This window comes from Colletotrichum abscissum (genome assembly GCF_030869225.1).
Source record: "Colletotrichum abscissum strain IMI 504890 chromosome Unknown Scaffold_22.1, whole genome shotgun sequence".
NCBI classification, from domain to species: domain Eukaryota; kingdom Fungi; phylum Ascomycota; class Sordariomycetes; order Glomerellales; family Glomerellaceae; genus Colletotrichum; species Colletotrichum abscissum.
Genome location: NW_026850121.1, coordinates 803,267 through 828,722, shown reverse-complemented (window position 1 = coordinate 828,722; position 25,456 = coordinate 803,267). Strand labels below are relative to the sequence as shown.

Sequence of the window (25,456 nt, the reverse complement as noted above, 5' to 3'; positions counted from 1 at the left end):
GACAGCATGGAGAAACTTTGAGACAAAGACGATAGCCCGCCAGAAGCGTATTATGTCTTGAGATCATTGTTCGGGGTTTGTATATCAATTGCATGGCATTTGAACGGCCTTCCAAGGTGAGACTTGACTCTACATGAGGCGTTTACTTTTCCAAGTACACGTTGTTGCATACATCTCCGAATACGCCCATGGTTCTCTGCCACCCTCCAACGACATCATCGACTCTCTTCGCCATATCCCTTCCCAAAGGCAACATCCTCTCACCCTCCTTGCCCTCACCTACTCCTGTGCCGGTAATGACTTCATATATCACCTTAGCTGCCTTCACATGATCCCCATCGGCAGGAAAGCCTTCTGTTGCCGATGCAGCCATGACCTTGAAGACTGCATCTAGAGCACTGCCGTCGTAGTCCGAAGGCGTAGGCTTGCTCGCTAACCTAACCGTCGGCCCCATATTCGTGTCGAACGAACCGAGCGCAACCGTCAAGACGCGGACACCGAACGGAGCCATTTCTTTTGCAAGGACTTTGCTAACACCTATTGGAAATACCATCAGCCGTTAACTCGCGAGAGGGTTAAAGGCCATTGCACTCACCATCCATCGCGGCTTTCGCAGCCGCATAAACGCCCATCGACTCTCTCCCCTCCAACCCAGCCCCAGAGCTGATATTGACGATGACACCGCTGCCTCTCTCTCGCATAAGGGGGGCGACCGCCCTCATCAACCGGTAGGGCCCGAAGAATACGGTATCCATCTGCGCCCTCGTCTCTTCTTCCGTGAAACCTTCTGCCGGGCCATGGATGGACCATCCAGCATTATTGACTAGCACATCGATCAAAGTCCCAGCTTTCTCGAGGTCCGTGATGAGGTCTCCCGAGTTCAGGTCGTCAACGTCGAGCGGAAGCCAGCGGCCCCCTCCATCCTGGACTTCACGCACTAGGTCCGGCGTCTTTTGAGGGTTGCGCGAGGTGGCGATCACCGTGTGCCCTTGTTTCTGCGCCAGTCTTGTGAGAGCTAGTCCAAACCCGGATGAGCAGCCGGTGATGAACCATGTTAGAGGTCTGTCTGGGACAACAAGCGGATGAGACATGGTGATGAAATTGCAACTTCTGTATAGCTTTAGTTCAACTCTTCTAATAGCCATCTCATTTGCCTCTTAAATCGAACGAGTTTTTATCCTTTTTTTTTTTTCAAGAGCTTGTACGCCCGGACTTTGAGGTTGAAGCCGAAGGGACTTAGATGTGAGCGGCCCCGCATCGGCCAGTGTCTTACGGAGAATCGGCCCTCGCGGACTTAAGCCAGATCCGGACTACATCCGGGTCATATATCACAGCGTACCGGCAACTGCATTTGATTCCCAACATGTGATCTTTACTATTAGCACTAAATACTTGCAGAGGCTAATCACCGATTTGATAAATCCGAGTCGGTGAGGTTTGACCTAGCATTTCTCAGAGCCAAGTTTGCTGCAGGTTGGTGCGTGAGATGGTGCAAAGCGCAGCATGACAGATCAATTCGTAGACTCAACCCGAGCATCGGCATTAGCACGTATAGAGTGATCGCTATAGCAGGACTCTGAATTTACCTTGGTGCTTTAAGAACCTATAGCGTGTGGGAGTTTATCGTAGCCCCTCTCACATGGCATGGTCATCTCAAGCTCGACCTTCTTTGGGTCAATGGCTGACTTCTCCTTGTTGTCAACGTATGAAATATTGCCAAGCAAAAGTTGCTACAGTTTTGGTCGAATCACAAGATCAACATAACGCGAGAAACTTCACGAGCTTGCGGAGGGGCTTTTGCACTTGGGGCCAGTTCTTGAGGTATCACCATCTTCATACCTGAAGCGAATAGAAGTACCATCGAAATTCACATGGAATAAACATTGATCTTAAGTGAAATTTAACCCAGCTTTGCGCCTGAATCATGTTGGATTGGCTGCTCTTCCCAGCCCCTCGCCGAACAAGCCTCATTTCTCGCCGGATAACCGAGTGCAGTTTCATGAAGACTGGGGACATGGCAACAGCTGAAAGCACTTCAGTGCAAAATGATTCAATAGCATGAGCTCAAAACAGTATTCCTAGTCGCACTGTGTTCATCAATGAGTAAAAAGATTGATTTGAAATCTGGGTACAAACAACTAATTACTTGTGTGACCGTGTGACGTGTCTGCCAGATTGGAATGGCCAAGATGGACTATTTATAAACGTGAGCTGGAACGAGAATTCTGATATCACCGATCGCTGCTCCTTCCTTCGCTGCCTCGCATTAAGTAGTTTGTGGGATCAAGGTTACACGAAAACGACTACACAAACTTGTCGGCAGTTGGCAGCTTGGCATTTGTGGCGATGATGATCTATAAGCGGCGTAGTTGGAGGAGCTCCGCAAACACCAGAAGTGAACCTCGTCCCCAATACCAGATTAACCTGACATCCGGCAAGAACTCCGTGAGATCGTAAGATTGACGCTGCAGGCCACTCTGAGCAGTGGGCCAATCCATCACGAATGTTTCTTCAGCGGTCACGATACATGCACGGGGATGAAGGACGCCGGAGCCACCTCCGAGATCAACTCCGGTGGGTTGGATTCTTGGAAAGACTCGGACTCGGACATTGGAAGCAGACTCCTGGGTTCGCTGGGTATGTGGTTGCGGGCAGCGGCACAGCAATATTGCAATCATTGCAAGGGGTGAAGTCAGTTTTTGGCCGCAAACGCGGATACCTTTCCTGAAAAGGAAAGTTTGCGTACCGAGCGACTGGTTTGATTGTTGATCGTCACCCTTGCCAAGCTTTTGAACTCTATTGTTCGTTTTTTCTAGCGCGATGTCACCTAAGTCTCGAGTGCTGTATTGGCAAGACAACAATGATCAATCCGATGCCCTCGGATATTGTGGCGTCTGTCGGTACCAACGGCTGCCAGTTGAGGCTTGCAAACTATTGTTCAGAAATGTTTCCTCAAACAAAATGTGGCTAGTAAATATGCAGTCAGTCATGTGTTGCTGGAACTCGGAAGACATGGGCGAAGTTGCCGGCGTGTCAAATGCAATAGACCATGTTGTCGCAGAGAATACCGACATGCCAGTATAGCTGTCAAACCCCAATGCCTCCCCCCACCAGTGTCGCAGCAAGATAGAAGAGGAAGCCATCTCCGTTCGTCTGAACTCTGTGCAAATCCCGGTTCGGGAGCGAACTCTGCCGTTCTAAATAGGAAGGACGAGAGAAAAAAGAGAGAGGAAAGAACTCCAGGGATTGCCAGCCATGAACTTGTGAGAGTTTGTTCGGACCAACAACGCAGGAAAACTTTCCTACTACATGATCAAGGTATGCATGTTTGCGAAAATCAGATTGCATGCTGCAGCCAAGATTGTTTGCTAAAACCACATGGCCATTCTACGCCGCTCTCTGGCAGACCAGACATGCAGCAGGGCTAGTGGTGTACTTCAGTCAACACCGAGCACCGAACCGGGTTTTCGGGCCCTTGGATCTGCGCGTTGCTCCGACGCCTGTCTCTGCTCCCTCCACTGACAGGATTCAACAGGCAAGACTGAATGTTAGACAAACAGGAGCAAAAATGGAATCAGGAGAAAGAAAAAACAGGGCCATTCGTTAATGTCTGACACGCCATCAGCCTACCACTCAAGTCTGACAAAACCACAGTAAGCAACGCAGGCACACAGGCAGGGACAAAAGAACCGTGGAGCGGGATCCACGTGTAAGCCTGAACTGGGCAGAAAATTGGGGACAGTGGCCAAGGTCAGCCCGTGCTCGCATGAACCAGTCGCCTCTCGCACAACATCGATCTTCCCGCGAAACTCGAGGGGGCTGTGGACTTGGACATTGGCGAATCACGTTGGCTGACTCTGCTTTTCGAAGTCAGACTAGAGCCCTAAGAGCCGGCAGGTTGCCTGCAGGACAGATGCGAAAAGCGCATGACACTTGGTTGTTGGCTCTTATTTGGAGGAGAGGGTTCCGGACCGTGTCCGAGACCATACAAATGCCTGAATTGAGACATTTGATCTTAGCACAATCTCGTCATCCACAGTGACAATTTTCCGATGTGTTCTAAAATCTAAACAAGATGAAATGATTCCCGCATTCCAACTCAATCGCCGGAAACTAATGGCTCATCATGGGCACCAATCTCGCGGCCCCCAATATCACCACACGGAAACCAGGTTACCCGCCGCGTGGCTTTGCTCTAGGGTCGAGGGGGCTCTTTCAAGGCATAGGCAAGCGGCAAGCAAGCCGCAAAACACCTCATCCCCCCGTACTCTCCCATTACTCACAGACGGCCGGCCACCGGAATCCCGGTCCCGGCATGATTGCGACAGGGAACATGGCATCAGAAGTGCCCCATCGTAGTGTCCGCCGTCTCATACGAGGGGGTAGGCCGCAGCTGAAAGCCTGGCACAAAAAAAAACCACAGGAACCGAAGAACATCCGCAAGGTGAAGGCTACGTAGTAGAGCAGAGTCAGAAACTCCACAACGCCCGGCGGCGCTCCGGGGAGAGACGGTTAACGGGCTGCTGAATTGCCGTCAATGGTTCGGCGGTGCATGCGACGGTGCCGCGGTGGTGTCCGATGGCTTCCGCTAGAACAAGACTAGAAGATGGGAACATGAGTAGCTAGTGTTGTGCCTCTTTCGTCTCTTCATCTCGCAACCGCCACTTGACCCGAGGTTAGCTCTCTCCTAGTCTGCTCTTATTCTTTGTTTTTCTGCCCTCGGCGGTTCAACGCCTTTCGTCAGTGCCCAACGCGCGTTGCCGTTAAGATCAGTACGCAGAATATCTGCAGAATGCTGAAGTCCGTCACACAACTTGCGGATAGATGACGAAGACAACAACGCACGGTGGAAAAGCAAAACTTGGCCGCTCTTTTTACTTTCAGGCTTTTTGCCTCCACTCGTTCTCCACAGAGTTCAAACCCTTTCAAACAAAGCCCCGATCCTTCATGGTGCATCCGGCGAGATACGATGAACCCCGGACGACAGGTCAGAAACATTTAATCTATCACCGAGGAACCCTTACGAACCCCCCAAAGCTGGGGCAGAAAGGAGACAAAAGTATTGGGTTCTCAGGCCACATCTGCTCTGCTGGGTAAGGTAGCATCGGAAACCCTTTTAATAGACCCCCTTGGTCTTCCAGAGAAAGGTCGAGATCCGCCTATGGATGAATTGACCTTCCCCTGGAGTCCTGGGCCAGTCCGCGAATAATCCGACAAAATCCGGTCATTAAGCCGAGTACAGGGCAGAGAGCCGAAGGATTCGGCCGGTTGCCAATATATGAGCAATGGAGATTGCCCACGATCCGCTGCTGCAGCCTGCATGTGAAGCGACATCAAGCGAGTTGTAACACCCGAGCTGAGCCAACCCACGCGGACAAACCATACACATACGGATGCAGACTCAAGTGAACAGGTGGTAGAGTCCATATTTTGCCTCTTCTCGAGTCATAATATCGGCAATCAGACCAAATACTCGCATCGCACATCGACCACATCTCAGTTTTCTCTTCCCCGTCCCAACTTTGATCGAACATTGGCCACCAATGGCGCGTCGTGCCGGCTCAGACCCTCTAACCGTCCCCATTTTCAACTAATTACTCCACACACACAGCGTGCCGGATGTGCCACCAGGATAGGGATAGCACCGGCCAACTGCGACGCCATCTCTGCCCGGCCTAACGTCCCAAGGGGTAAAGAAAAGGGACACACGCCCCCCTTCGTCTGTGTGTGTGTGTGTGTCTGTGTGTGATGAGCCTGTTACGTGCCTTGCGTGTCCGTCTTGGGGGCACGGGGGGCGGTCTTCCAGAAAGAAAAGAGGTTCCTTCGATGCGGTTACTGAACCTGCCACACCGAAACTCTGGCTCTTCTTCGGGCATTTCCTCCTGGTTATTTCGGCATCTTGATGTGCCTCTGTGTGTGTGTCAAAGCTGGTTGCACCAGCACACCACAACTTACAAGTTGCTATTACCGTTCCTCGGGAACAATCAGCTTCGCCTCAGCTTTGCATTGCCGCGCCAGCCTCGGCCAGCCCCCGATTGTCGCACAAGCTTTTGCTGTGCCGTCGGCGATTGCCCACCGAGAAGAAAAAAAAAATGTTCGAATTCTTTCCATTGTTTGTTCATTTGGATCGAGCTGCGCTACCGTGGTTCCGCAGTGGCATCGCGAGGAGGTATCCAGGCATGGCATCTCAATCCCGGTGGGATGCTGGCCCCTGCCACCGCATCTGTGATCTGGGCTCTCCTCTGCACAAAGCACGAGAGCAGGCCCCTCTTCCAGGGCAAGAGGTTCGAGGAGATTTTTCTCTCGCTGGGCCCCCCGGGTGTTGATCCTTGCGCTCACGATGCTCCCCGACCCTTGCTCGCCTTGGTTCGGCGACTGTGTCTGGGCCCCCCTTCCTGGGGTTTCTTTTCCCTCCCTGAAGATATGCATGTACGGATATGGGTGGATTTGTGTGGCACAGATGACGGGCCTCCATCCGCATACTCATCCAAGTCTCTCCATGGGTTGTGCCCCTCGATCACTATTCACTGCAAGTCTGCAAGTCCGGTCCCCTACCCGACATGTGCGGCGCTCCAGACCAGTCGTGGCCTCGGTCCGCTGCCATGCCACGTTGACGGGGAGCCTCCTGCATGTCAGTGTATCACATTTCTCGCTTTCTCTCTCTGCGCAGGCCAGCCCTCGCCTGCCATATACAGCTGCCATCCTGGATGAACCCTGGGCATTATCCCATAGCCGGAGCTGGGCACCAGGGTCCTACGCAGTATGTTTGTCCAGTCCGGTATTCCAGCCCATGGCCGAGTTCCCTCCAAACGTCGCCCTCGGTTAGATGTACCAGAGCCCACGCCATCGTCCGGTCTCCGCCGCCGCCACCACTGAGACTTGCATAGTGCGTAGAAACGATGGGGAAAGGGGCGCGCCGTTTGCTAAAACAGTTCAACAGCCGTGATGCCACCTTGAAGTGTAACGGCGACCACCGTGTGTCGAAACTAGACCGCACGCTACCGGCACACTGGTCTTGTGTGGCGTTGACCCCAAGTGGAACCGCCGCACCGCAGAAGAAGCTCCCTTTGCTGCATCGAGCATCATCTCCGCGTTGGCATGTCGCTACGTAGGAACCACGCAACCCATCCCGAGGAGCTCCCCCAAAGTGGCCTCTTCTGTCTTCTGCTTGTTGACTAAGACGGAGGGTGTAGAAGGCGTTTCACGACAACCTTAATCCCTCCCGTCCGCCCATCTTCCCACCCCTTTCACCTCGTGTTGGGAAAACCTTTGACGCCTCCGTCACGACCTACGACTATTCGAATATGATGCTCACGTCATGTTCGAGGTGATACATATCTAGCTTGTACGACGATCCTGTTTTCTTCTCCCGGCCGTTTTCGAAAGAGGGGGGGTTCTTCCTCATCTCTCACTTGGACATACCCAAATATGAGGTTCATCTCTCTGTTCCTGTCCATGGCTGCGGTGCTCCATTGCGCCGCGGCCCAAGGCGATCCTGCTTCAGCTGTAGCATCGCTACCAAGATGCGCAGTAGGTTACAAATTGAAGACCATGAACTTGCTCGTGCTCTAGATACTAACTACACGACAGCAAGCATGTCTTGTAACAGCGGTCCTCAACTCGCCATGCGCGCCGACCAACCAGACATGTATCTGCACCAATGCTCCTTTGCAGGTCGAAGTTGAAGCTTGTGTTCTACAGAACTGTACTCTTAGGAATGCTCTTAGTGAGTGGCCATGTCTTCCTTCGGATGCCAATGGGTGAATCCTCCCAAAGACCTGTCATCTAACCCGTCACTCTCCCGCAGCAACCAAGAACATCACCCAGACGACATGTGGCGCGACACCGAGAAACCGCACGCCGATGTACAACACCATCTCTATCACCATGGGCTGCCTGTCTGGCGTATTCGTCATTATCCGCCTGGTACACAAAGTTTTTGCGACAATGGGCGACCTCGGCATGGACGACTGGTTCATTCTCATCACACTCGGCTCCGGCATCCCAGGAACTGTCATCAACACCCACGGGTTCGCCGCGAACGGCCTCGGCAAGGACATTTGGACAGTCTCATTCACTCAGATCAACGATTTTGGGTACTGGTTTTTTATCATGGAGCCAATGTATTTCGGCCAGGTGACGCTGCTCAAGATGTCACTTCTCTTCTTCTACATGCGCATCTTTTCGCAGAGTAGTATCAAGAAGCTCATATGGGGCACCATCTGTTTCAACGCAGTATTCGGCCTCACCTTCATCTTTGTCGCCATTTTTCAATGCCAACCGATCAGCTTTTACTGGACAAAGTGGGACGGAAACCGCAACGGACAATGCTTGGACATCAACGCCATCGCCTGGGCCAATGCTGGCATCAGTATCGTGTTGGACATCTGGATGCTCGCTCTGCCTCTATCTCAGATCAAGGGTCTGAACTTGCATTGGAAGAAGAAGATTGGCGTGGCCATGATGTTCTTCGTCGGCACCTTGTAAGTCTCCAAAATGCGTCGATTTCCCTCTCAGAACGTTCTCTAACATGGGGGTTCCCAGTGTCACTGTCGTTAGCATCTTGCGCCTGCAGTCTTTGGTCGCATTCGCGAAGTCCCAGAACCCAACCTGGGATCAATTCGAAGTCGCAACCTGGTCCACCGTCGAGATCAACGTGGGCATCATCTGCGCCTGCATGCCCTCAATACGCGTCATCCTCGTCGGCTTCTTCCCCAAATTGCTGGGCACGACACGGCGCGGCACATCCGCAGCAGCCAAGTACTACATTCAATCGAGTGGCAACGGTCGCAGCAGGAACAGGACACTGGGCAACGATGCCAAGGTCAGGACCGTCGATCGCGACTCGGGGCTCTCAAGCAGCCCGAATGGCATCATGTACACCAAGGAGTACACTGTCGACTATCACGACGAGACGAGCTTGGTTCACATGCGCGAGCTGGAAGCGGGCAGCTCAAAGACAGGGAGAACGGGACGAAGTGGTTCCCCGTTCTGATTTTCCTTGGTTATTTCTCCTTTGTCACTAGCGGAATTTTGGCTCGGAAGTCTGCGCTTGCAACGAGTTGTATGACACAATGTTTTTTTGGATACCACAAATAGCGTGAGGGACTGCCAGACGGTATGCCCAATGGTAATTGACTTAATCGACTCACCGAAAGATCTCCCTGCGGATGTGATGGCCCGAATTAGTGCGAACATGTTCCGAAAAGCAAATTCTTCGTTCAGCGGCGGTTGATCAATCAATGACAACCCGCTCGGACCCCTTCTTCTGATCGTGTGATTGAGATGGCCCCCCGCGTAAGCAGCGTCGCTAAACAAGCAGAGCTTCGGACTTGAGACTGAGAACGGGAATAGTGGCTTCTTGGCCGGCTATCGCAACCGAGTTCTCGACCGCCTCTTCTAAGTTCCTCTAACTCATCGTAGGCGGTTGAATCCATTTCGGACACCCTTCCAAGGTCGTTACCATTGTACAAGGGGCTGGTGGTTGTCTAAGGCCCCCAATGCCACCCATTTCCACTCGGAGAGATACCTCGACATTTGGCTCCGCACCCACTCAGCCGGATTGAGTCTTACCCAGGGCCATGAGCGGGCCGTGGGCGGATGCACTGTCAACGTGGTCTTGGCCTAGGAGAGATAAGCCCGCTGCCTGCTATCCGCTCTCGCCTTAGCCTCTTGCCTATTGTGGCACTCGTTTCCCTTCCTGAGCTTACGCGATATCTTGTAGCGATTGTACATGCAGCCGTGGGCACGGTTTCGGGAAACGTTTATTCTCTCGTCCAAGTCTAGTGGGGGAGGTAGCCGATGGCTCGACAAGATAGAGGCGGCATCCCCCGCCATAGCCACCGGGCATTGCATTCAAGGCGGGAGTCCGCGTGGCGTATGGCATGCACAGCGTATGTTACTGACCAATTGCAGGTTGAGCGACGAGATGTCCCCTTGCCAATGGCAGTTTTGCCCGGATCTGCATTGACGTGTCTCAGTGGGTTGCAGCCAGCAGTTGCCGACGTAACATGTGGTCAACCCTATGGAACCCCCTTGAGAAGCTATTGAAAATAGGTGGATGGGGGTCTGGTGCGGTCTGACCGTTGCGGATCGACATCAGGGGTTGGGAGTTTAAGCAATGACTTGAGACGATCTCGTCGTCTCTGAGACATCAAGTTGTTGAATGAGCCGGATAGGGCGCATGCATATTGCTGTCAGTAACCCCATGCACATTGCGAAGAAGTCTTTGTGTAAGACTTATTTCAATGATCTGCGCTGAAACCTTGCGTGATAACTTGCTCTAGTCTTTGTGTTTGCAATTGCTCACATGATGAGAAGACCCAAGACTAACAATCAATAGCATTGGTGATCGAACCTCTTGCTGTAGACTAACTATTATTAATGAAGATTTACAAGACGGAGGATGAGTGATCAGAGTCTTAATGAACGCGGCCACACTAAACAGTTTGGGACTTATTTTGCGCACATGATTCATCTCTCTTTTGCGTGTTTGGGAGGTCTTCTCGCGCCTTGAGGGTGTCCAATACTAGTATTTCTCAACAAAAGTTTAGCTTTGCGACATTGCTGTCCCTAGTTTGTTTCGTGATATAGGTATGATGACTGTAAGATCCACTGGCCCTATACTGATATGAATATTGAGCGTCATCATCCGTCTACATACTCATTTAGCCGCTTGTACCTTGGAGTACGAGCTGTACGCTATGCGGCCTCGATGTGACGGATTTTTCCCATTGCCACGTTCTCAAATCTCAACCTTGTCAGCGGGATGAAACATGGTCAAGGGCTCATATAAGCAACATCATTTACCGGAATCTCATAAACTACGACGGGCAGATTCCGAGATTCACCACTTGCGACTTGCTAGTAAGCGATGGGACATTCTTCAGCATCGATACGACGTTGCGCGCTTGGGAACCATTCGCGCTTTGACCTTTGCGTTTCCAAGAATTCTACTACACTTCGCTTGCGGGGTTTCTCATAGGTGATAGGCAGGCGGAGCTACACTACAGTCTATGAGGGACACCAGAGTCTAAGGTAGGTGGTTGTAGCTGTCACTCACCATCGCTTCAAGCGTATAGGCTATTATTGAGGTATATCACGCTTGGAGTTATCATTAGCCGATCGGCTCTTACAGAACGTAAGTAAGGTATCAACTCTGCAATGTTGAATGCCTCATGTAAGGGCACCCAGATATACGCTACCCTTCTGCTGCCTTGCTTTCGGCCGGATGAATCAGCTTTATCAGCCTAGAAATGAAAGTTGCGGAAAATTAAGTATGCGGTCGTACTCAAGTGCCTTGAGGTAGTTCACTGTGGCATACTGCAGTTACATCAGGACTCGAGGGTCTTTCCAGGCCATGTTTTGCCTCTGGCTGTAGGTACAAGCTGTACTCGCAGACGCTCCCATAACCGAGTATATTTTTTCTTTGCCTCAACAGGGGGTCCTATTAGTCTGGACCTTGGTGTATACGGGCGATCGTTACATGTACTTCTCCGCCGAAGTCCGAGGGAGCGAGTAAGTCAAGATTTCACTCTACGCGTGTTTTTCTATGAAGACACCAGCACATTCATCTGGAATAAGGAGTGATCTCATAACTCGGGGGCGCGATACTTCCGACAACTGAAAGACTAGCGTTTTCGTTCAGTCGAAGAAGTCGAACCTAGCGCACCCAAGTTGTCCATCTTGGCAAGTTCGCAACTTGCGCCATAGTCGCGCTTGCCACTCGCAATTGTCGATTTCGGAAGTAGGCTGTAGCGATTATACAGGAGAATTACTGATCCTATTCGTGTGGCAAAACATCTTGATGGACAGCCTGAATCGCCAGCCACTGCGAAAGCCACAAATTTGCAAAAGAATTGGACGGGGTGTGATATACCGTTGGTCTTGCAGATACGGCGAGCTAGCCGGAGCGAACTAGCCGATCGACCAAAACCTTCCCGGAGTCACTTGCCTGTGCGGTGACAAGTGCCGGCTTAACCCCTCGCTTCAACAATCAAGCTTACTTCTTCTAGCGTCATCTCATCACCGCGCCGAACTAAGGTAGTCGATCCAGTCAGTCTATATCCTCACGAACCATTTCACGAGTCAGTCGCTTCCAATGCTAAGCTCAGGTTGTCGACGAAACTCGTCACATCGCCGCATTTGGACCCTGCAGAAGCGTGGCCGGTCACCAGCAGTTGTTTCACATGGCTGAGATTCAGGTCGGTATCACGGTAGGAAGTACGCCATGTATTTCCTAGCCAGAGCTACCTTACGTTCAAGACATCGAGCCCTACTCACGACCATGGACTTGTGAGTCAATGGATCTGTTAGAAGTCAGCCACAACGTAAGTACTCAGAAAAATGACGCGAAATAAGAGCCATGTCGGTCTGATGAGCTGAGGCTCTCGTACCTATCTGATTTTCAGGTCTTGCTTCTAGATGAAGTAATTTCGTGTGTTCCGGCAGGGTCAGAAGACACGTTTGCCATTCCCATGTGCGTGCGGTTATGAATTCCAGGAGCCGGAGAAGTGTAATGATGATCTACGCGGTTCACACAAAAGGTCGCGAGGATTTCTTAATGGCCCTGATTTGGGAAGGATTATAGCCAGCCATCACTACCAGAATTTAACCAATTACTTTGCCTCGATTCTTGCTTGATCGAGACCGTTGGCTCAGATAGAAGCATTGGGCGGATAGAATGTTAGAGAATTCTTTGAGGAAGGAAAAGTTAACACAGTTGTAGAGCATATCCAAATGTCACAGACACCAGAGGACGTACCCGGTCAATTCTCAACAAAGTTGTAACTGACTTTGAACCTAGCCAATCAGATCACAAGCCACCAACGCTTCGCAAACCTCCAACAGATAGCCAAAACTTCAGACGGATTTCCATGATATCAAAGAGAAAGCGTGCCCAGATGGATATCAGCAACAAAAAGCTGTATTTGCAAAAGTGTATGATCAGTGGGAGGCTTGAACTCCCGGCCTTGGCATTACACAACATTTCAGGTGAAATATTAGTACCACGCTCTAACCAACTGAGCTAACCGACCGATTGGTTGACAGCGCTCAGCGCAAAAAGCTCCTAGTTACCCCACCATAGTTTTGTGACCCTCACAACCGTAGTTCCTGGGACTAGACGAGAGAGATAATGCAATCTTGGACCATCAAGTCATAGGTGAGAAAGTCTGTTATCCATGTTCTTGTACCTACTATGGCTTCAGGTCGTGTTTGTAAGGTAGTCATTGAAGACGCAATGAATGGAGATGCTCTGAACTTGCAAGTTGTAAATCAAACCGATAACTCCAGCTGCTAATAGCCTTCAACCCAAATTAACTCTATGCCTGCAAATCACTCCATGAAAACTCCGGGCGCATCCATTCGTACGTGTCCAAGAGATCGAAATTGAAATCCAACTGCGCCGAAAAGTCCCACTCCATTGCATCGCCAGACGGGTTGCGGTTCGGCGCCCCATTGAGTGCCTCGTCCAGCACCTGCTTCACAATAGTCATTGTGCTCGCGCAGATGCTGCCCGGGGCTTCGGACGGGCTCACCCACTTGAGAAAGCCGACCAGAAGACTCAGCACTTGTACAATACCGGACCTGGTGATGACTTTGCCGGTACTATCTGTGACGGGGATGCCGCTGTTTCCTAGGGTTGGTGTTGGCTTCAGTAACTCTAGGCAAAGGATTCCGCCTCCTGGAGCGGCATATGCCATGACCTGAGGGAGTCGCGGATGTCAGTCATGTAGCTCTAGCTTTGAGGTTTTTTGAGTTTGATGCATCGTTGCACTTACAAGCCATTTGAAATCCTCGCACAAGACACTGAAACCATCCATATCAGTCCAGAAGAGCAATGTGGTCGCCGTCATTTCGTAGCTGACCGACAGTAAATCCCGCTTGTTGGAACAGTCCTTCCGATTCAATAGCCGCTCAATGAAGAAGAGGTTCTGCAGATGTTCCAGCTGCATGAGCAGCCGCACGTGGAGCATCTGACCAGTGAGACTCGGATTTCGAGTGTCTGATTCCTTGAAGCGCATGATAGCTGGCATTTCGGCCGCAGCCGCGAACTCTTTCGCTTTCAGTGCACTATCAGATGAACGCAAAATTAGTATGCACTCAACTCGGACGTATAGTCGAATGATCTTGCGCTCGGCTTGCGCACTCACAGCAGAACTTCCACCGATATAGCCGCTTCAGGTCCCATAGCAACCTCAAAGATCTCGTCACGGATAATCATGAGCTTATACCGAGCTCGCCAGAATGTGACCGAGTTCAGCGCTCCATCGGGGTTCCATCCCGATTTGTCAAGCGATCTCACCGCCTTGTTGATTGTCTCGTCGTCGCATAGCAGGTATTCGTCCCGTATGTCGAGCGGCGGCGGCGTCAGGATGTATCGGCGGCTCAGGGCGGGTGGTCGCCCCGTGATCGCGGAGCCGACTTTGTCGAGGACGAAGATTTTCACGAGAAGCCGTCTCCGCAGCTCGGATGCCAAAGTTGGTTTATAGGGCCCCTTGTTCTGTTCGACGTGTAGGCCCAGGAAGGTAAGGAGTGATACTGTCTCCCCTTGTGTCATCCATGTTGAGCGACCTGCACCACATGTTAGCCTCCACCAATGAAGGTTACGTGTCTGTCGAGACTTGGCGGCTCGATGTGTCACTAGGAACTTACTGGTATCTCCGTCAATGATAGACTCGATAATCATCCGCCTAAAGTAAAGGTACAGCAACAGCGTATTCCCAACCTCATTAGCCTGCCTTGCCAAAGTAATGCAGTCAAAGATACACTTCCTGAAAGCGTTCTTCTGCCCGTATCCCATTCGTCCAACCTCCGTTCTCGGAAGCTGCTCATTCCGAAGCTTCATTTCCCAGTAAATGAATAGCAGCCCCAACGTCTCCCACCTCAGATTCTCCTTGGTAAACTGCGCTATCCATAGCTCCGGATCAGGCTCGTGCTCGAAGAACGGCCGGGACGAGTTATAGCACAGCCGCCGCGCAAACTCTGAGAGCTGCGCATCGTTCCGGTCCGAATTGTTGAGGTAGTGCCCAAAAGTACCATACAGCGAATCCAGAGCCCGCACAGCAACGGGGTGGATGAAGGCGTTGTGCGGGTCAAAGTGTGAGTCAAAGAGTGCCCGGCCCTTACGTTCGTCGGGGACCAGGCGGAGGATGAAGAGACAAGTCTCCAGCGTCCTGGCGTCTTCGGAAAGGATAATGGACCTGGCTTCCCGGCCGGCGTTAGAAGTAGAACGGATTTCCTTCGCGGCGTGTACATCATGGCCAGAGAGCCCGTTACCGACTTCCTTGTACACGTCGCTCCACGACATGAAGCCGAGGTGGCCGGACGCGCTCTCCGGCACAACGACCTCGCGACTCGGAGCGCATTGTCCATGTATTTCCGTTTCCGTCACAGCAGGGCTGATCTCAGACCGTTGGTTAACCAGTGTGGACGCAGTTGCGGGTTGGAACTGTTCGGCGCCCGTTTCCGAGCCTGTGACACTGGTTGACCGTGACGTTCGTTCCGAGACAGCATGGGGAGCTCCTGGACCTGGCTGCATCTGCGCCGGTGTACTCATTGTAAACTCGCACGGTTCCGTTCGCCTCCGTCTCTTACAATTACTGCAGACCGGACGGGCGTGGTCGCATGCGACTTTGCGACGGCGGCAGGGGTCGCATGCTTGAAGCCGACCATTCTTTCGGTAGCGGAGTGGTGAAGACGCGGGCTCCATGATGAATGCCGATATTCACAGGAAAGCCGAACTGGAAGCCAAAACAACACAAAAAACGGCATGCCTGAGATGAGTAGACATCCAAGTTTCACGACTGAGCTAGATTTTTCTTCATTCACGATTATCTTCGAGATCATTAGGGGGATGCCAGTGAGCCGAACTTTCTGAGTCTTACCGAACATCTAACCGAACAAATCTGACCAAAGTTCGGCTTCGGATGGTCTCCGCAGCCTCGGGAAGAGCCTAACCGCGAACGGCAAAAAGCCGATTCTAAGGTAACATGTCCACCTTCCGCTTTCCGCAGTCCTTTTCCCCCTACGCCTTTGATGATGAATAATGAAGTACTCAAGGGCCATTGAACTATAGGCGCAATTCAACTTTGCGGGGCTCAATTCCTCTTAGAAGGCCTCCGCGTCGTCGACTGGGCTCAACAAGGGTAGGGAAACCTTCTCCGACGTCGATTGCGCCTTATGGGGCGGCAACTCATCATGACTTGTGTCAATCGACCCCTCCCGACGCCGGCGGCCTTCGGCGCGGCGCACAATTCGCCGTATGGAAAAAGAGACTGCCCATAGTAGCGATGCCAATTGTGTTTCAAAGCGACGGTTGCACCACAAACCATTACGCCTACGATTGAGTTGTTGCCATTGTTTCCTTTCACTTGCTCATGTCAGAATGTACTGGCGGTGCCTTTAAGTTCTCTACGGGATTATTTCAAGTTCTCAGTGGTTCGCCGTAATGTCAATCAACAATCGCATCTCCAACGATGCGATTCCGCATTCGGAATTCTATCCCGAGGCAAGCATAGCAACACAACAGAAGGAGACAACCACCGCCAACGTGAGTGAAAGTGTCGCGATCGATATACGGCCTCAAGATGGCGGCCGTTTGGCTTGGCTCCAAGTTGCAGGCTCATTCTTTTTATTCTTCAACTCATGGTCGGTGGTTCTCGTTTCAGTTTCGCGGCGTAACCTGCTGTTAAGAAGCAATTCACAACTAACCTCATCCGCAGGGGCATCTTGAGCTCCTACGGCGTCTTCCAAGCCTACTACCAAGAACATATGAAGGATGTATCCGCCGACTCGATAGCCTGGATCGGCTCTATTCAGTCTTCCCTTCTCCTCTTCACAGGCGTCCTCGTCGGCCCTCTCTACGACGCAGGCTACTTCCGCAGCCTCACTTTCACAGGCATCACCCTCATCTTCCTCGGCATGACCATGACTAGCATCGCAACGGCGTATTGGCAAGTTCTCCTCGCGCAAGCATTCTGCGTCGGTCTTGGCTCGGGTTGCATCTATATCCCGTCCGTCTCCATCATCCCGCAGTACTTTTCCGAACGTCGCGCCCTCGCCACGGGCATCGTCGCTACGGGCAGTTCTCTCGGCGGCGTCGTGTACCCTCTCATCTTTCAGAGCCTGTACCCCCGCTTGGGCTTCCCCTGGGCTACGAGGGTCCTCGCTTTCATTTCCCTCGCCACAAATGCCTTTGCCTTCGCCGTCCTGCGGCAGCGCCGTCGCCGGGCTGAGTCCGAATCCGATGATGAAGGCGCCGGAAAACGGAAGCGCCGTGTCATGTTGGACCTCTCCGCGTACCGAACCGTCTCGTTTGTTGTCTTCTCCGCTGCCATGTTCTTCAACTTCTTCTCCTACATGGCGCCCATCTACTATCTCCAGCAATACTCCCTCGCCCATGGCCTATCAAGCGGGGGCTCTTCGAGACTGCCGTACTATCTAGTCGCGATCCTCAACGCGGGCTCAATCCTCGGCAGAGTCTTTCCTGCATGGCTTGCCGGCCACTTTGGACCCATTAATGTTCTCCTCGGCGTCTCCGTCTCCATCGCCGCCGTCGCGCTGAGCTGGCTGGCTGTGCATGACGCCGCGGGCAGCGTCGCTTTTGCACTCGCATACGGGTTCGCTTCTGGTGGGCTCGTATCACTGCCGCCTACTGTTATCTCGAGTCTCGTGCCTGACCTCAGCTTACATGGCACTTGGCTGGGCATGTTATGCACAACCAATGCTTTTGGTTCATTGGCCGGACCACCGATAGCGGGCGCCCTGCTTCGAGCGACCGGTGGGTATCTGGGCGTGCAATTACTATCAGGACTCGGTATGGTGGCAATGACGGTCTTGATGTTGGTTCTGAGAGTGACACTCGTAAGCAAGCAGCAATCCTGGAAAGTATAAAGGATATGTGGTTCACTGAAGAACTTCTTTTCATTTTGGGAGCAAGCTAAGATCATAATGGCTTGTTGGAAAGCGCTGAATACCACGCCTCCTAAGGCAAAAGAATTTAGTAACAATAATGTATTATGTATACTCGACATATTGATCACACAAGTTACAACACATACGAATAAGTTCAAGCCATGACTTAAGGCTAAAGAGAATAAAGACGATTGATGGATCACCATAATGTCTCAAGGAAGCAAAACGTTTTCAAGGCCTATTAGATTTGGCTTGGAATAAAGAAACCTCATGAAACTATAAGAAAACTACAGGCTTTATGGATTGCCGGGAGCCACCTTTTTTCATGCATCGTAATCTCGTGAAGTACATGTAGTTTGGAGACTGCTTGCCGCGTTCAGTCTCTTCAGTCCGCTTCTACGTATATCTGCGCTTATCTAGTATGGTCTGGCTCTGCCAAACAAGCCCACAGGCAGCGTTTACCGAGTCTATACTTTTGCCTTCGAGAGGGGCTTCAGTCAGCTGATAATATGGGCATAGATACACTCCTTCATAACCCCAATCTCCCTCTTTATAGCTGACTGTTTGTAAAACAAGCTCATTGAGAGGGTGAAGCTAGATAGATTAATGATAAATACCTTATTTCAGAAAACCCTTAATCTGAACATCGTATGTAGAATTCTGTCCTACATTCTCACTAAGTATTTTGTAATGTGTTGTTCCGTGAAGAGATGGGACTGCCATTGATAAAGATCCTGGAGTTCCCTAGTAGAAACAACTTTCAGCCACATTTTGGCGTTGGCGGACAGCCCAGTCTATTTGTGTCATGGTGTTACCGGAGAAGATTCGGTCTCAAGTTAGGATGCTTAGAAATTTGCCCCTGCGCCCACACCCGCATTGGTATCAAATAGTTATCTTCTATGGTGGTATTGATAGTCGATACGATCGGCCGGTTCAGCTTGGTAAGCCTCTTATTCCAATTCCCGTTGACGGCGCGTACAACATAGGTCATGTTCAGGGCCTTTATCAGCAACGACCTTGATAACCCCCTGATTACTCTCCTAGCACCTTCTCCGTAAAATCTTGCGCGATCGAGTAGCTTAGTCGCACTATGAAAAGTAAACAGCCATTCATTTGTCAGGGTTAGTGAATGGTAGCTTACGCAGTAGACAGACTAGGGGAGGTTGATCAGCAAACAAGTTCATGGATACGAAACAGCAAGGGATAACTTACACCTCCAGGGCAGTCCTGGTTGACATCCTCCCGATCACGAATGCTCTGGGGGGAGAAGCATGATCCGCGGAAAGTGGGGAACGCTGATGATTGTACGTTGAGGCACTTTGGTGATGATTAGATATAAGTTGCCTAGCAGAATGGCTGCAACTTACGCAATAAGAGTTTGCTCCCTTTCCCTAGACGCGCATCAATGTCAGTGATCGTATTGTACTGCATGTAAGCTTTGGACACTCACTTCACAGGTGTTTCCGCTGGCGAGACCTTGTCCACCGTTGCAGTACTTCTGCAAAGCACTAACGGCGAAAGCCTGAGCAAGCAGGGTGGTAATGACAGAAACCTTCATGATTGTTAAGTGAGAAAGAATGTGTTGTAACAATGTTTCTAGATGGTGAGGAACAGGTCTCTGTAGTGCAGCGGCGAAAGGCGTGTTCAAATACCATCAAGGCTGACACTAGAGAGAACTCCGTGTCTATATATGGCCTGAAACTGTGCGATCTGACTCGGATTGACTTTTGAAACCTTGATAAATTAAGATGTATTAGAATGCTGACGACAGACCACTTCTAGAGTCATGAGCAGTGACATTTAATATAATCGAAGCTGTGCGGGACTTGGGCCAGTGTGCTAAGCGCTTGTCGGATGGGTGGGTCAGTCAGTTTCTGATCTTGACCGCTGAACGAACCATCAACCTATCTTTGTGGCCAAGGAGAATCATACAGAAGGTAATGGGCAGGTTACAGGGGAGGTAAGAGCCAAGGCTAGGACTGAAAATGAGCACTAAATCGACATGACCGGCGGAATGGATATGATGACAAGTCGAGCAGGATGGACTTGACAAGACACAGTAAAAATATGCATTTGAGAACAAAACTCGATCTTAGATGCTGCAGTCAATACCGGAGCATCAAAGATCGAATTTCCCGGATGAGCGAAATGTTGCGGCTGGACAGAGAAAAAGACATTGACGCTCCGGCAAGTTCGGAGGCTGCGTGGGAGTTTCGCCTAGTTTCCACACCCCGGAAGTTTGAAAAGCGGAAACTCGAGAGCATCATCACAAAACGACTTCCTCTAAATTGAACAGAGGCCAGATACTTTTTTATCGAAGAAAATGAATTTCATGTCGAACTGCACAGAGCCACCACTGTTATTCCCAATGTTGTGGGTGAGGTCCCTGAGCCGGGGGGGGATTACGACCCATCCCGTCGGGTACGAGTCGTCGTCAGTATAGACACGTAAATTTCTATGGAGAAAAACTGGAGATAGGTAGATTAACGTCGACTCGCACCCGGTGGGATGAATGCCATCGAGACTTGAGAGGAAGCATTGAGAGCCTCCTAGCCAAAAGTATTCCACCTTGTCTTGTTACTGAATCCAGCTTAACCCTCCTACTAGGCTTATCCTGTATGTAGATATCAGTTGTACCTGCGGTAGTAGCAGTAAAATAGTGTGAGCACCTACAACCACCAAGATGACTGCTTCATTCCACGGCTGCAAAGGCGAATCCTCGATAAACGCGTCCAACGCGTTCGGAGAACCTCTACGCCCGACCCTACCCACTACCTCAACGGTATGTTGCTGAAGCCTACCCAGATTCAGCAACACAGGGCATTTAACTCCTGTAGCGCAAAAGGCATAGTAATGAAGACCTCAAGTGAGTTTGTTTTTTAGAGCTTGGGAACCAAACATTTACATCACTTCCATTTAACGTGTTTAAGAAACGAAACATATAACTTTTATAAGCAAAATACCGCTATAGACGATGATCCAGATAGCCATACTTTCATTCTACGTCCCCAACACGCATCCGAGACCTTGGAGCGATAGCCCGTTGAACAGACTAATGACGGGGGCCTTTTTTAACCCTCCCCGTTCAGCAATGTGGTTACTTATGGCGGGCTACCAGTCTTTATCCATTCGCCAGCTCAAACCGCGTTCAAAGACGCCAAAGGCTCCGTCAGACCGAGCTTAGCTGCCTTGATGGATGCCTCTGTGAGTAAGGGCTCGTCAAGCGGAGTCGCCAGGTCCACGTCTGTAGCACTGCTGGCATCACTCGCAGTCTCGAAAGGTCTGTACAGAGCCTCGGCAATGTGGGCCTTGGCCAGTCCATCGGCTAAAGGAAAGAAGAAAGGTCAGTTCGCTACGTCTCGAAATCAGGGCAAAATCATGAAGTGAACATACCTCCGTAAGCGAGCTCGACGGGGACGGTAGAGTCAAGACCCCGCGTTCTCCTGATGTGGGAGATGTAAGCGGCGCTCATGATGTAGGCGGGGATAGCGTGGTCCGCCAAGTTGGAGGTGAGCTCGGGAAGAGTCTTTTTGTCGTGGAGGAAGTCCACAGCCTCCCACAAGATTCCGCGCTTGACGTTCTCGGAATAGATGCCGGGCATAGCGGTGTTGTAACGGCGGTCGAGGTCGGCGACGGTGAAGGTCTTCAGGGGGGCCTCGTCGCCGGTGATGTCGTGGTTGCGGAAGACGTGGACCTCGAAGTGGTTGTCGGTGCCGATCTCGCCGGTGCTGGGCTTGGAGCGGTCGTGCTTGTCGTTGGCCTGACGGGAGTCGATAACGATGGTCTGCAGAGGGCCGCTGCGGATTTCATGGGCCTCATGCTTGACTCTTCCGTTGCCCTTGTACAGGTCAGCGCCAGGCTGCAGCCAGCTGCGGCGGGAAAAGCCATTGTGAAGGAGGTTGATCTGGGCGATAGCGATGGCGTGACCCCCGCGAGAGAAGGTGACTTGGATGGAAGCGTCGATCTCTCCCATGTCGGCCATGAGCTTCATCAGCTCCTCATCGGTGTACTTCTTCCACTTGGCGTACTCCTCCTTTCCAAAGATGTGGTCGTAGTCGTCCTCGTTCAAGGTGGTGACGAAACCAGCGGGGAGTACAAAACTGCTGGAAATCTCCATCTTGTCGGGGCGCTTGGTGTCGGACCAGCCGGATCGCATAAAGTTGTAAATCATGTCAAAGAAATGGTAGCCGCTGTGAGAGACCTTGCCGTAGCCTGTACGGTAAGGGTGGTACGGCTCGTCCACGATCTCTGAAGGCATGCGCCATTTACCATCGCAATGTGTTGAGATGATGTTCGTAACGGGACATCTTGTCTTCTCCTGAATCTCCTTGATCATGTCGAAGGTGCAGTAGAATCCAGGGTGGTAGCGGCGATGGCTGTTCATCTGGAAGAATGTTGGCTTCTGGCCTTGAGCGATCTGACGCTTTCGGAGCTCTTCGTAGGCATCAGCAAGATCCTGGTAGTCCTCGGCAATTCCGAAGGCTGCATCGAAGTCGGTGACTGCGCCGTTCCTAGTCGAGATAGGCTTGTCCATGATGATGTTCAAACCTGCGGAAACAGCCCAAAGACCATATGACTTATGGGCAAGAGGCTCGGTGCTGATGACCGCGCAGGTCACTCCAGTCCGCGCCACAACTTCGTTCAGGCGCGCGGCGACGTCGGCAGGCATGGGTCCATCGTAGGCCGGGACCAGAACCAGTTCCGCATCCGGAGCCATTCCCTTGGTGAACAAGAGGTCTTCCACTCTGTCCTTGCATCGCTCGATATCGACAACAACTTTGAGATAGGCCCTGCCCTCTTCGCGGAGAGTCTTGAGATGGGGAATATAAGTTCTCTTGGCGTGAGCGCCAGCACCGACCAGAAGGAACTTCTCCATGGCAGGCTCGGGAGCTGCCGCGTTTTCAATTGAGTTGGTGGCCGTCATCTTGAATTGTGTTGTGATGTACTACACTCCAATAAATGTTTGTGAGTCTAATCTGAAGGCCAACCTGACGAAGCTGTGCAAAGAATGATAGGAATGAATCTCAGAACAAACATGTAATTCGGTCGAAGACAGCGAGCTTCCTTTATCGAAGTTGGAGATGGCTCAGGGCAACTGACTAGAGTGTTCACCCAGTCTCCGATATTCTCAATCTTCGTGCAAGAGTCCCGAATGAATGACTTCTGCTGAGATGTTTTGGCAAGCAAACATAATCATCAGTTCAGTGCCAAGAATCCGTTGGTAAGGCTACATGTATGATGGCAAGACAGTCGGTGTTCCTTAGTCCCTCATGCCACTCTAGAGGGCCTTGCCTGTCAGCATTAGAGTTGAGCCGTAGGCAACTCGAACGGGCCACAGCTTCAATCTTCGTGAAAAATCGAACCGTTGTCACCATCGACTATTCGACTATTTCCATTGGCTCAATTGCATCATCACTCAATGCAACTGCCAAGTGTAGTTTGGAATGGTAAGCCTTAACCAGCATGCCAAAATTGCTTCTACATGGAACAAGCTGAGAGTAAACGACCGGTCAAAATAAGCACGTCGATATTAGCACAGGCAATTACCTAATTCAGGGGTGCCCTTGAGACGCATCTATGCTGGTAAGCAAGTGATTATGTGTATTGAACACACTTATGCTTCATATGTGCATACATCTAAGCAAAAAGGTGGAGCACAGGCGATCGGAAAATTTAACTTCTTGCTTAGTTTGAGTCTTTGCGTAAGCAGTTACTTTTGTATTATCTCGCTAATAGCACAATGTTCAGACCCTTTGCGATGTAGCGATACGACCAGCAAGGCTTAGTGAATTTGAACTTTCTCAGGTAAGGTAAGGTGGGTAACAGACATGTAACATGCTACGCGCTAAATTTAGTTGGGTTCACAGCACCGTTAACCGTAACGCAGAGGGATCCCCCAATACTACAGTATACATGGAGGCAACAACATCAACATGAAGTTTAGTTATCTCGTTAGTATGGCTTGGTAGAAGCTTTTGCACATGATTCCTTCCCCAATGGATTCAGTCACAGGTTTTAGGGCTACCCGACAACCACTAGAAGAGTTATACAGCTATTCTCAAAACTCCGAGTTTTCGAATAGCTCAGAATGTCACGATAGACATGGAAATACGGTGTCAAAGGGTGATTGTGATCATACAATGACAGCAGGGAGTGGGATAAAACAGTAGAAAAGTGTTATTGATCTCGTCTATGGACACTTTCCCGGCGATTTTGACCCTTTGGTCATACAGAATAGATGATTTTAGCCACAGAATGCCTACATCGCATTCACCACGGAAGCTCCTTGTGATCATAGGTGCGGAATGCAGCTGCAGTCTCCCGGGTCGCTTGGTCAATCTGCTCAACAGTTAGTTTCGAGCAATGCAGCTCGTATAACCATCCGAGCATGCATACCTCAGTGAGAATGGAGTCCGTCGCCTCAGCGACAGAGACAGGGGCCTCCTTTTTTCCGAACCTGACCGCAGCAGCGTTGCCCATCTCCGTTTGCATCCACCTTTTCACCCCGCAAAGACATTCATTAGCGATCATTATCGAACGGTATGCAAAGCAGAAGATGAGGAGGGGAGAAAGAGAGAAGTGACGGCTTACCCTGGGTGCAGAGCAAGGGCGATTAGACTTTCGTTCTCTCTCCCAATCCTGCGGACCATGAAGTTGACCGCGGCCTTGGAGGAGCCGTAGGCCGCGCAGGGCGAGGCATACCGAGGGACCTCGCCCAAACTCCCGGCAATACTCGAGATCACGACAAACTTTGGTGTCGACGATCTCGCTAAGAGGCGCCACGTAGCCTGGAATAGAAGCAAGGGCGCAACGGCGTTTACAGTGAAGCAGTCGAGGACGTCTTCAATTGGTGTCTCCGCAGCCGGGGTAGGGGCCTTGCTGATGCCCGCGTTGGCGATTACCACGTCGATCGTATCCACTCCATGATCGTGGACCAGTTTCTCAATCGCAAGCGAGGCGTCCTTCGGGGAACGGCTGTCGATTGTGATGGTGATTAGTCTGCTTCCGGAGTGGGTGCGAAAGCTGAGCAAATCGGAGGCCTGGTCTTGAGAGCGCGTTGCGGCAATGACTGTGGTGTTGGGCCGTTGGAGGAGCGCCTCGGCGAGGCCGCGACCGAGGCCTGCTCGATGCCCAGTTAGATCCAGGTGTACCGAATGGGGCTTTTTGGGAAAGTAAATTTGATGAGGCACGTACCGCGACCCGCTCCAGTGATCAAGTATGTGGCGCTTTCTGACATGGCTTGGGATAACTTCGGAGAGTGATGAAAAGTCCGTTCACGGTCTTGGGAACCGGGAAGATGTCCGTATAATGGCGGTGTGATCTTAAATATGAATTTCGAGGCCGTCTCTTTATAACAGGGGGCGATATGATGACATGCTGTTGTGCATAAGCTGAGTTTCGATCGCTTTTGCCCCAGGTCAGCATGTACTATGCTTCGAGATGCCATTTTGGAAGCGGTAAGCATAGCTGAGGCAATCTTCTGCTCGGGCTATAATTCAATACTACCGAGAAAGTTACGTGTATAGGTTATACAGCCTCG

At 51.2% G+C, this 25,456-nt stretch overlaps 9 protein-coding genes across 9 annotated transcripts; 3 read left to right on the top strand and 6 right to left on the bottom strand.

Annotated features, from left to right (window-relative positions):
• Positions 1-142: 142 nt before the first annotated feature.
• Positions 143-1,091, bottom strand: CABS01_09435 (retinol dehydrogenase 8; the record flags this gene model as incomplete). Its single annotated transcript, XM_060542792.1, has 2 exons — positions 143-537; positions 596-1,091. 2 exons carry the CDS (start codon positions 1,089-1,091, stop codon positions 143-145), a joined length of 891 nt encoding a protein of 296 aa, XP_060400519.1.
• A 3,035-nt stretch (positions 1,092-4,126) lies between these two features.
• On the top strand, positions 4,127-4,459 carry CABS01_09434 (uncharacterized protein; the record flags this gene model as incomplete). Its single annotated transcript, XM_060542791.1, has 1 exon — positions 4,127-4,459. The coding sequence occupies one exon, from the start codon at positions 4,127-4,129 to the stop codon at positions 4,457-4,459; it is 333 nt and encodes a 110-aa protein (XP_060400518.1).
• Positions 4,460-6,483: 2,024 nt separating this feature from the next.
• On the bottom strand, positions 6,484-6,702 carry CABS01_09433 (uncharacterized protein; the record flags this gene model as incomplete). The annotated part of the gene is made up of 1 exon (XM_060542790.1): positions 6,484-6,702. The coding sequence occupies one exon, from the start codon at positions 6,700-6,702 to the stop codon at positions 6,484-6,486; it is 219 nt and encodes a 72-aa protein (XP_060400517.1).
• A 726-nt stretch (positions 6,703-7,428) lies between these two features.
• CABS01_09432 (CFEM domain-containing protein) lies at positions 7,429-8,995 on the top strand (the record flags this gene model as incomplete). The annotated part of the gene is made up of 4 exons (XM_060542789.1): positions 7,429-7,530; positions 7,591-7,726; positions 7,808-8,483; positions 8,545-8,995. 4 exons carry the CDS (start codon positions 7,429-7,431, stop codon positions 8,993-8,995), a joined length of 1,365 nt encoding a protein of 454 aa, XP_060400516.1.
• A 4,327-nt stretch (positions 8,996-13,322) lies between these two features.
• CABS01_09431 (uncharacterized protein) lies at positions 13,323-15,712 on the bottom strand (the record flags this gene model as incomplete). The annotated part of the gene is made up of 4 exons (XM_060542788.1): positions 13,323-13,706; positions 13,782-14,073; positions 14,154-14,574; positions 14,656-15,712. 4 exons carry the CDS (start codon positions 15,710-15,712, stop codon positions 13,323-13,325), a joined length of 2,154 nt encoding a protein of 717 aa, XP_060400515.1.
• Positions 15,713-16,450: 738 nt separating this feature from the next.
• Positions 16,451-17,895, top strand: CABS01_09430 (uncharacterized protein; the record flags this gene model as incomplete). The annotated part of the gene is made up of 2 exons (XM_060542787.1): positions 16,451-16,650; positions 16,725-17,895. The coding sequence occupies 2 exons, from the start codon at positions 16,451-16,453 to the stop codon at positions 17,893-17,895; spliced, it is 1,371 nt and encodes a 456-aa protein (XP_060400514.1).
• A 1,100-nt stretch (positions 17,896-18,995) lies between these two features.
• CABS01_09429 (uncharacterized protein) lies at positions 18,996-19,474 on the bottom strand (the record flags this gene model as incomplete). The annotated part of the gene is made up of 4 exons (XM_060542786.1): positions 18,996-19,004; positions 19,129-19,233; positions 19,284-19,307; positions 19,367-19,474. 4 exons carry the CDS (start codon positions 19,472-19,474, stop codon positions 18,996-18,998), a joined length of 246 nt encoding a protein of 81 aa, XP_060400513.1.
• Positions 19,475-21,053: 1,579 nt separating this feature from the next.
• On the bottom strand, positions 21,054-22,840 carry CABS01_09428 (uncharacterized protein; the record flags this gene model as incomplete). Its single annotated transcript, XM_060542785.1, has 2 exons — positions 21,054-21,241; positions 21,310-22,840. The coding sequence occupies 2 exons, from the start codon at positions 22,838-22,840 to the stop codon at positions 21,054-21,056; spliced, it is 1,719 nt and encodes a 572-aa protein (XP_060400512.1).
• A 1,346-nt stretch (positions 22,841-24,186) lies between these two features.
• CABS01_09427 (short-chain dehydrogenase) lies at positions 24,187-25,153 on the bottom strand (the record flags this gene model as incomplete). Its single annotated transcript, XM_060542784.1, has 4 exons — positions 24,187-24,255; positions 24,313-24,412; positions 24,508-25,036; positions 25,111-25,153. 4 exons carry the CDS (start codon positions 25,151-25,153, stop codon positions 24,187-24,189), a joined length of 741 nt encoding a protein of 246 aa, XP_060400511.1.
• Positions 25,154-25,456: the final 303 nt, after the last annotated feature.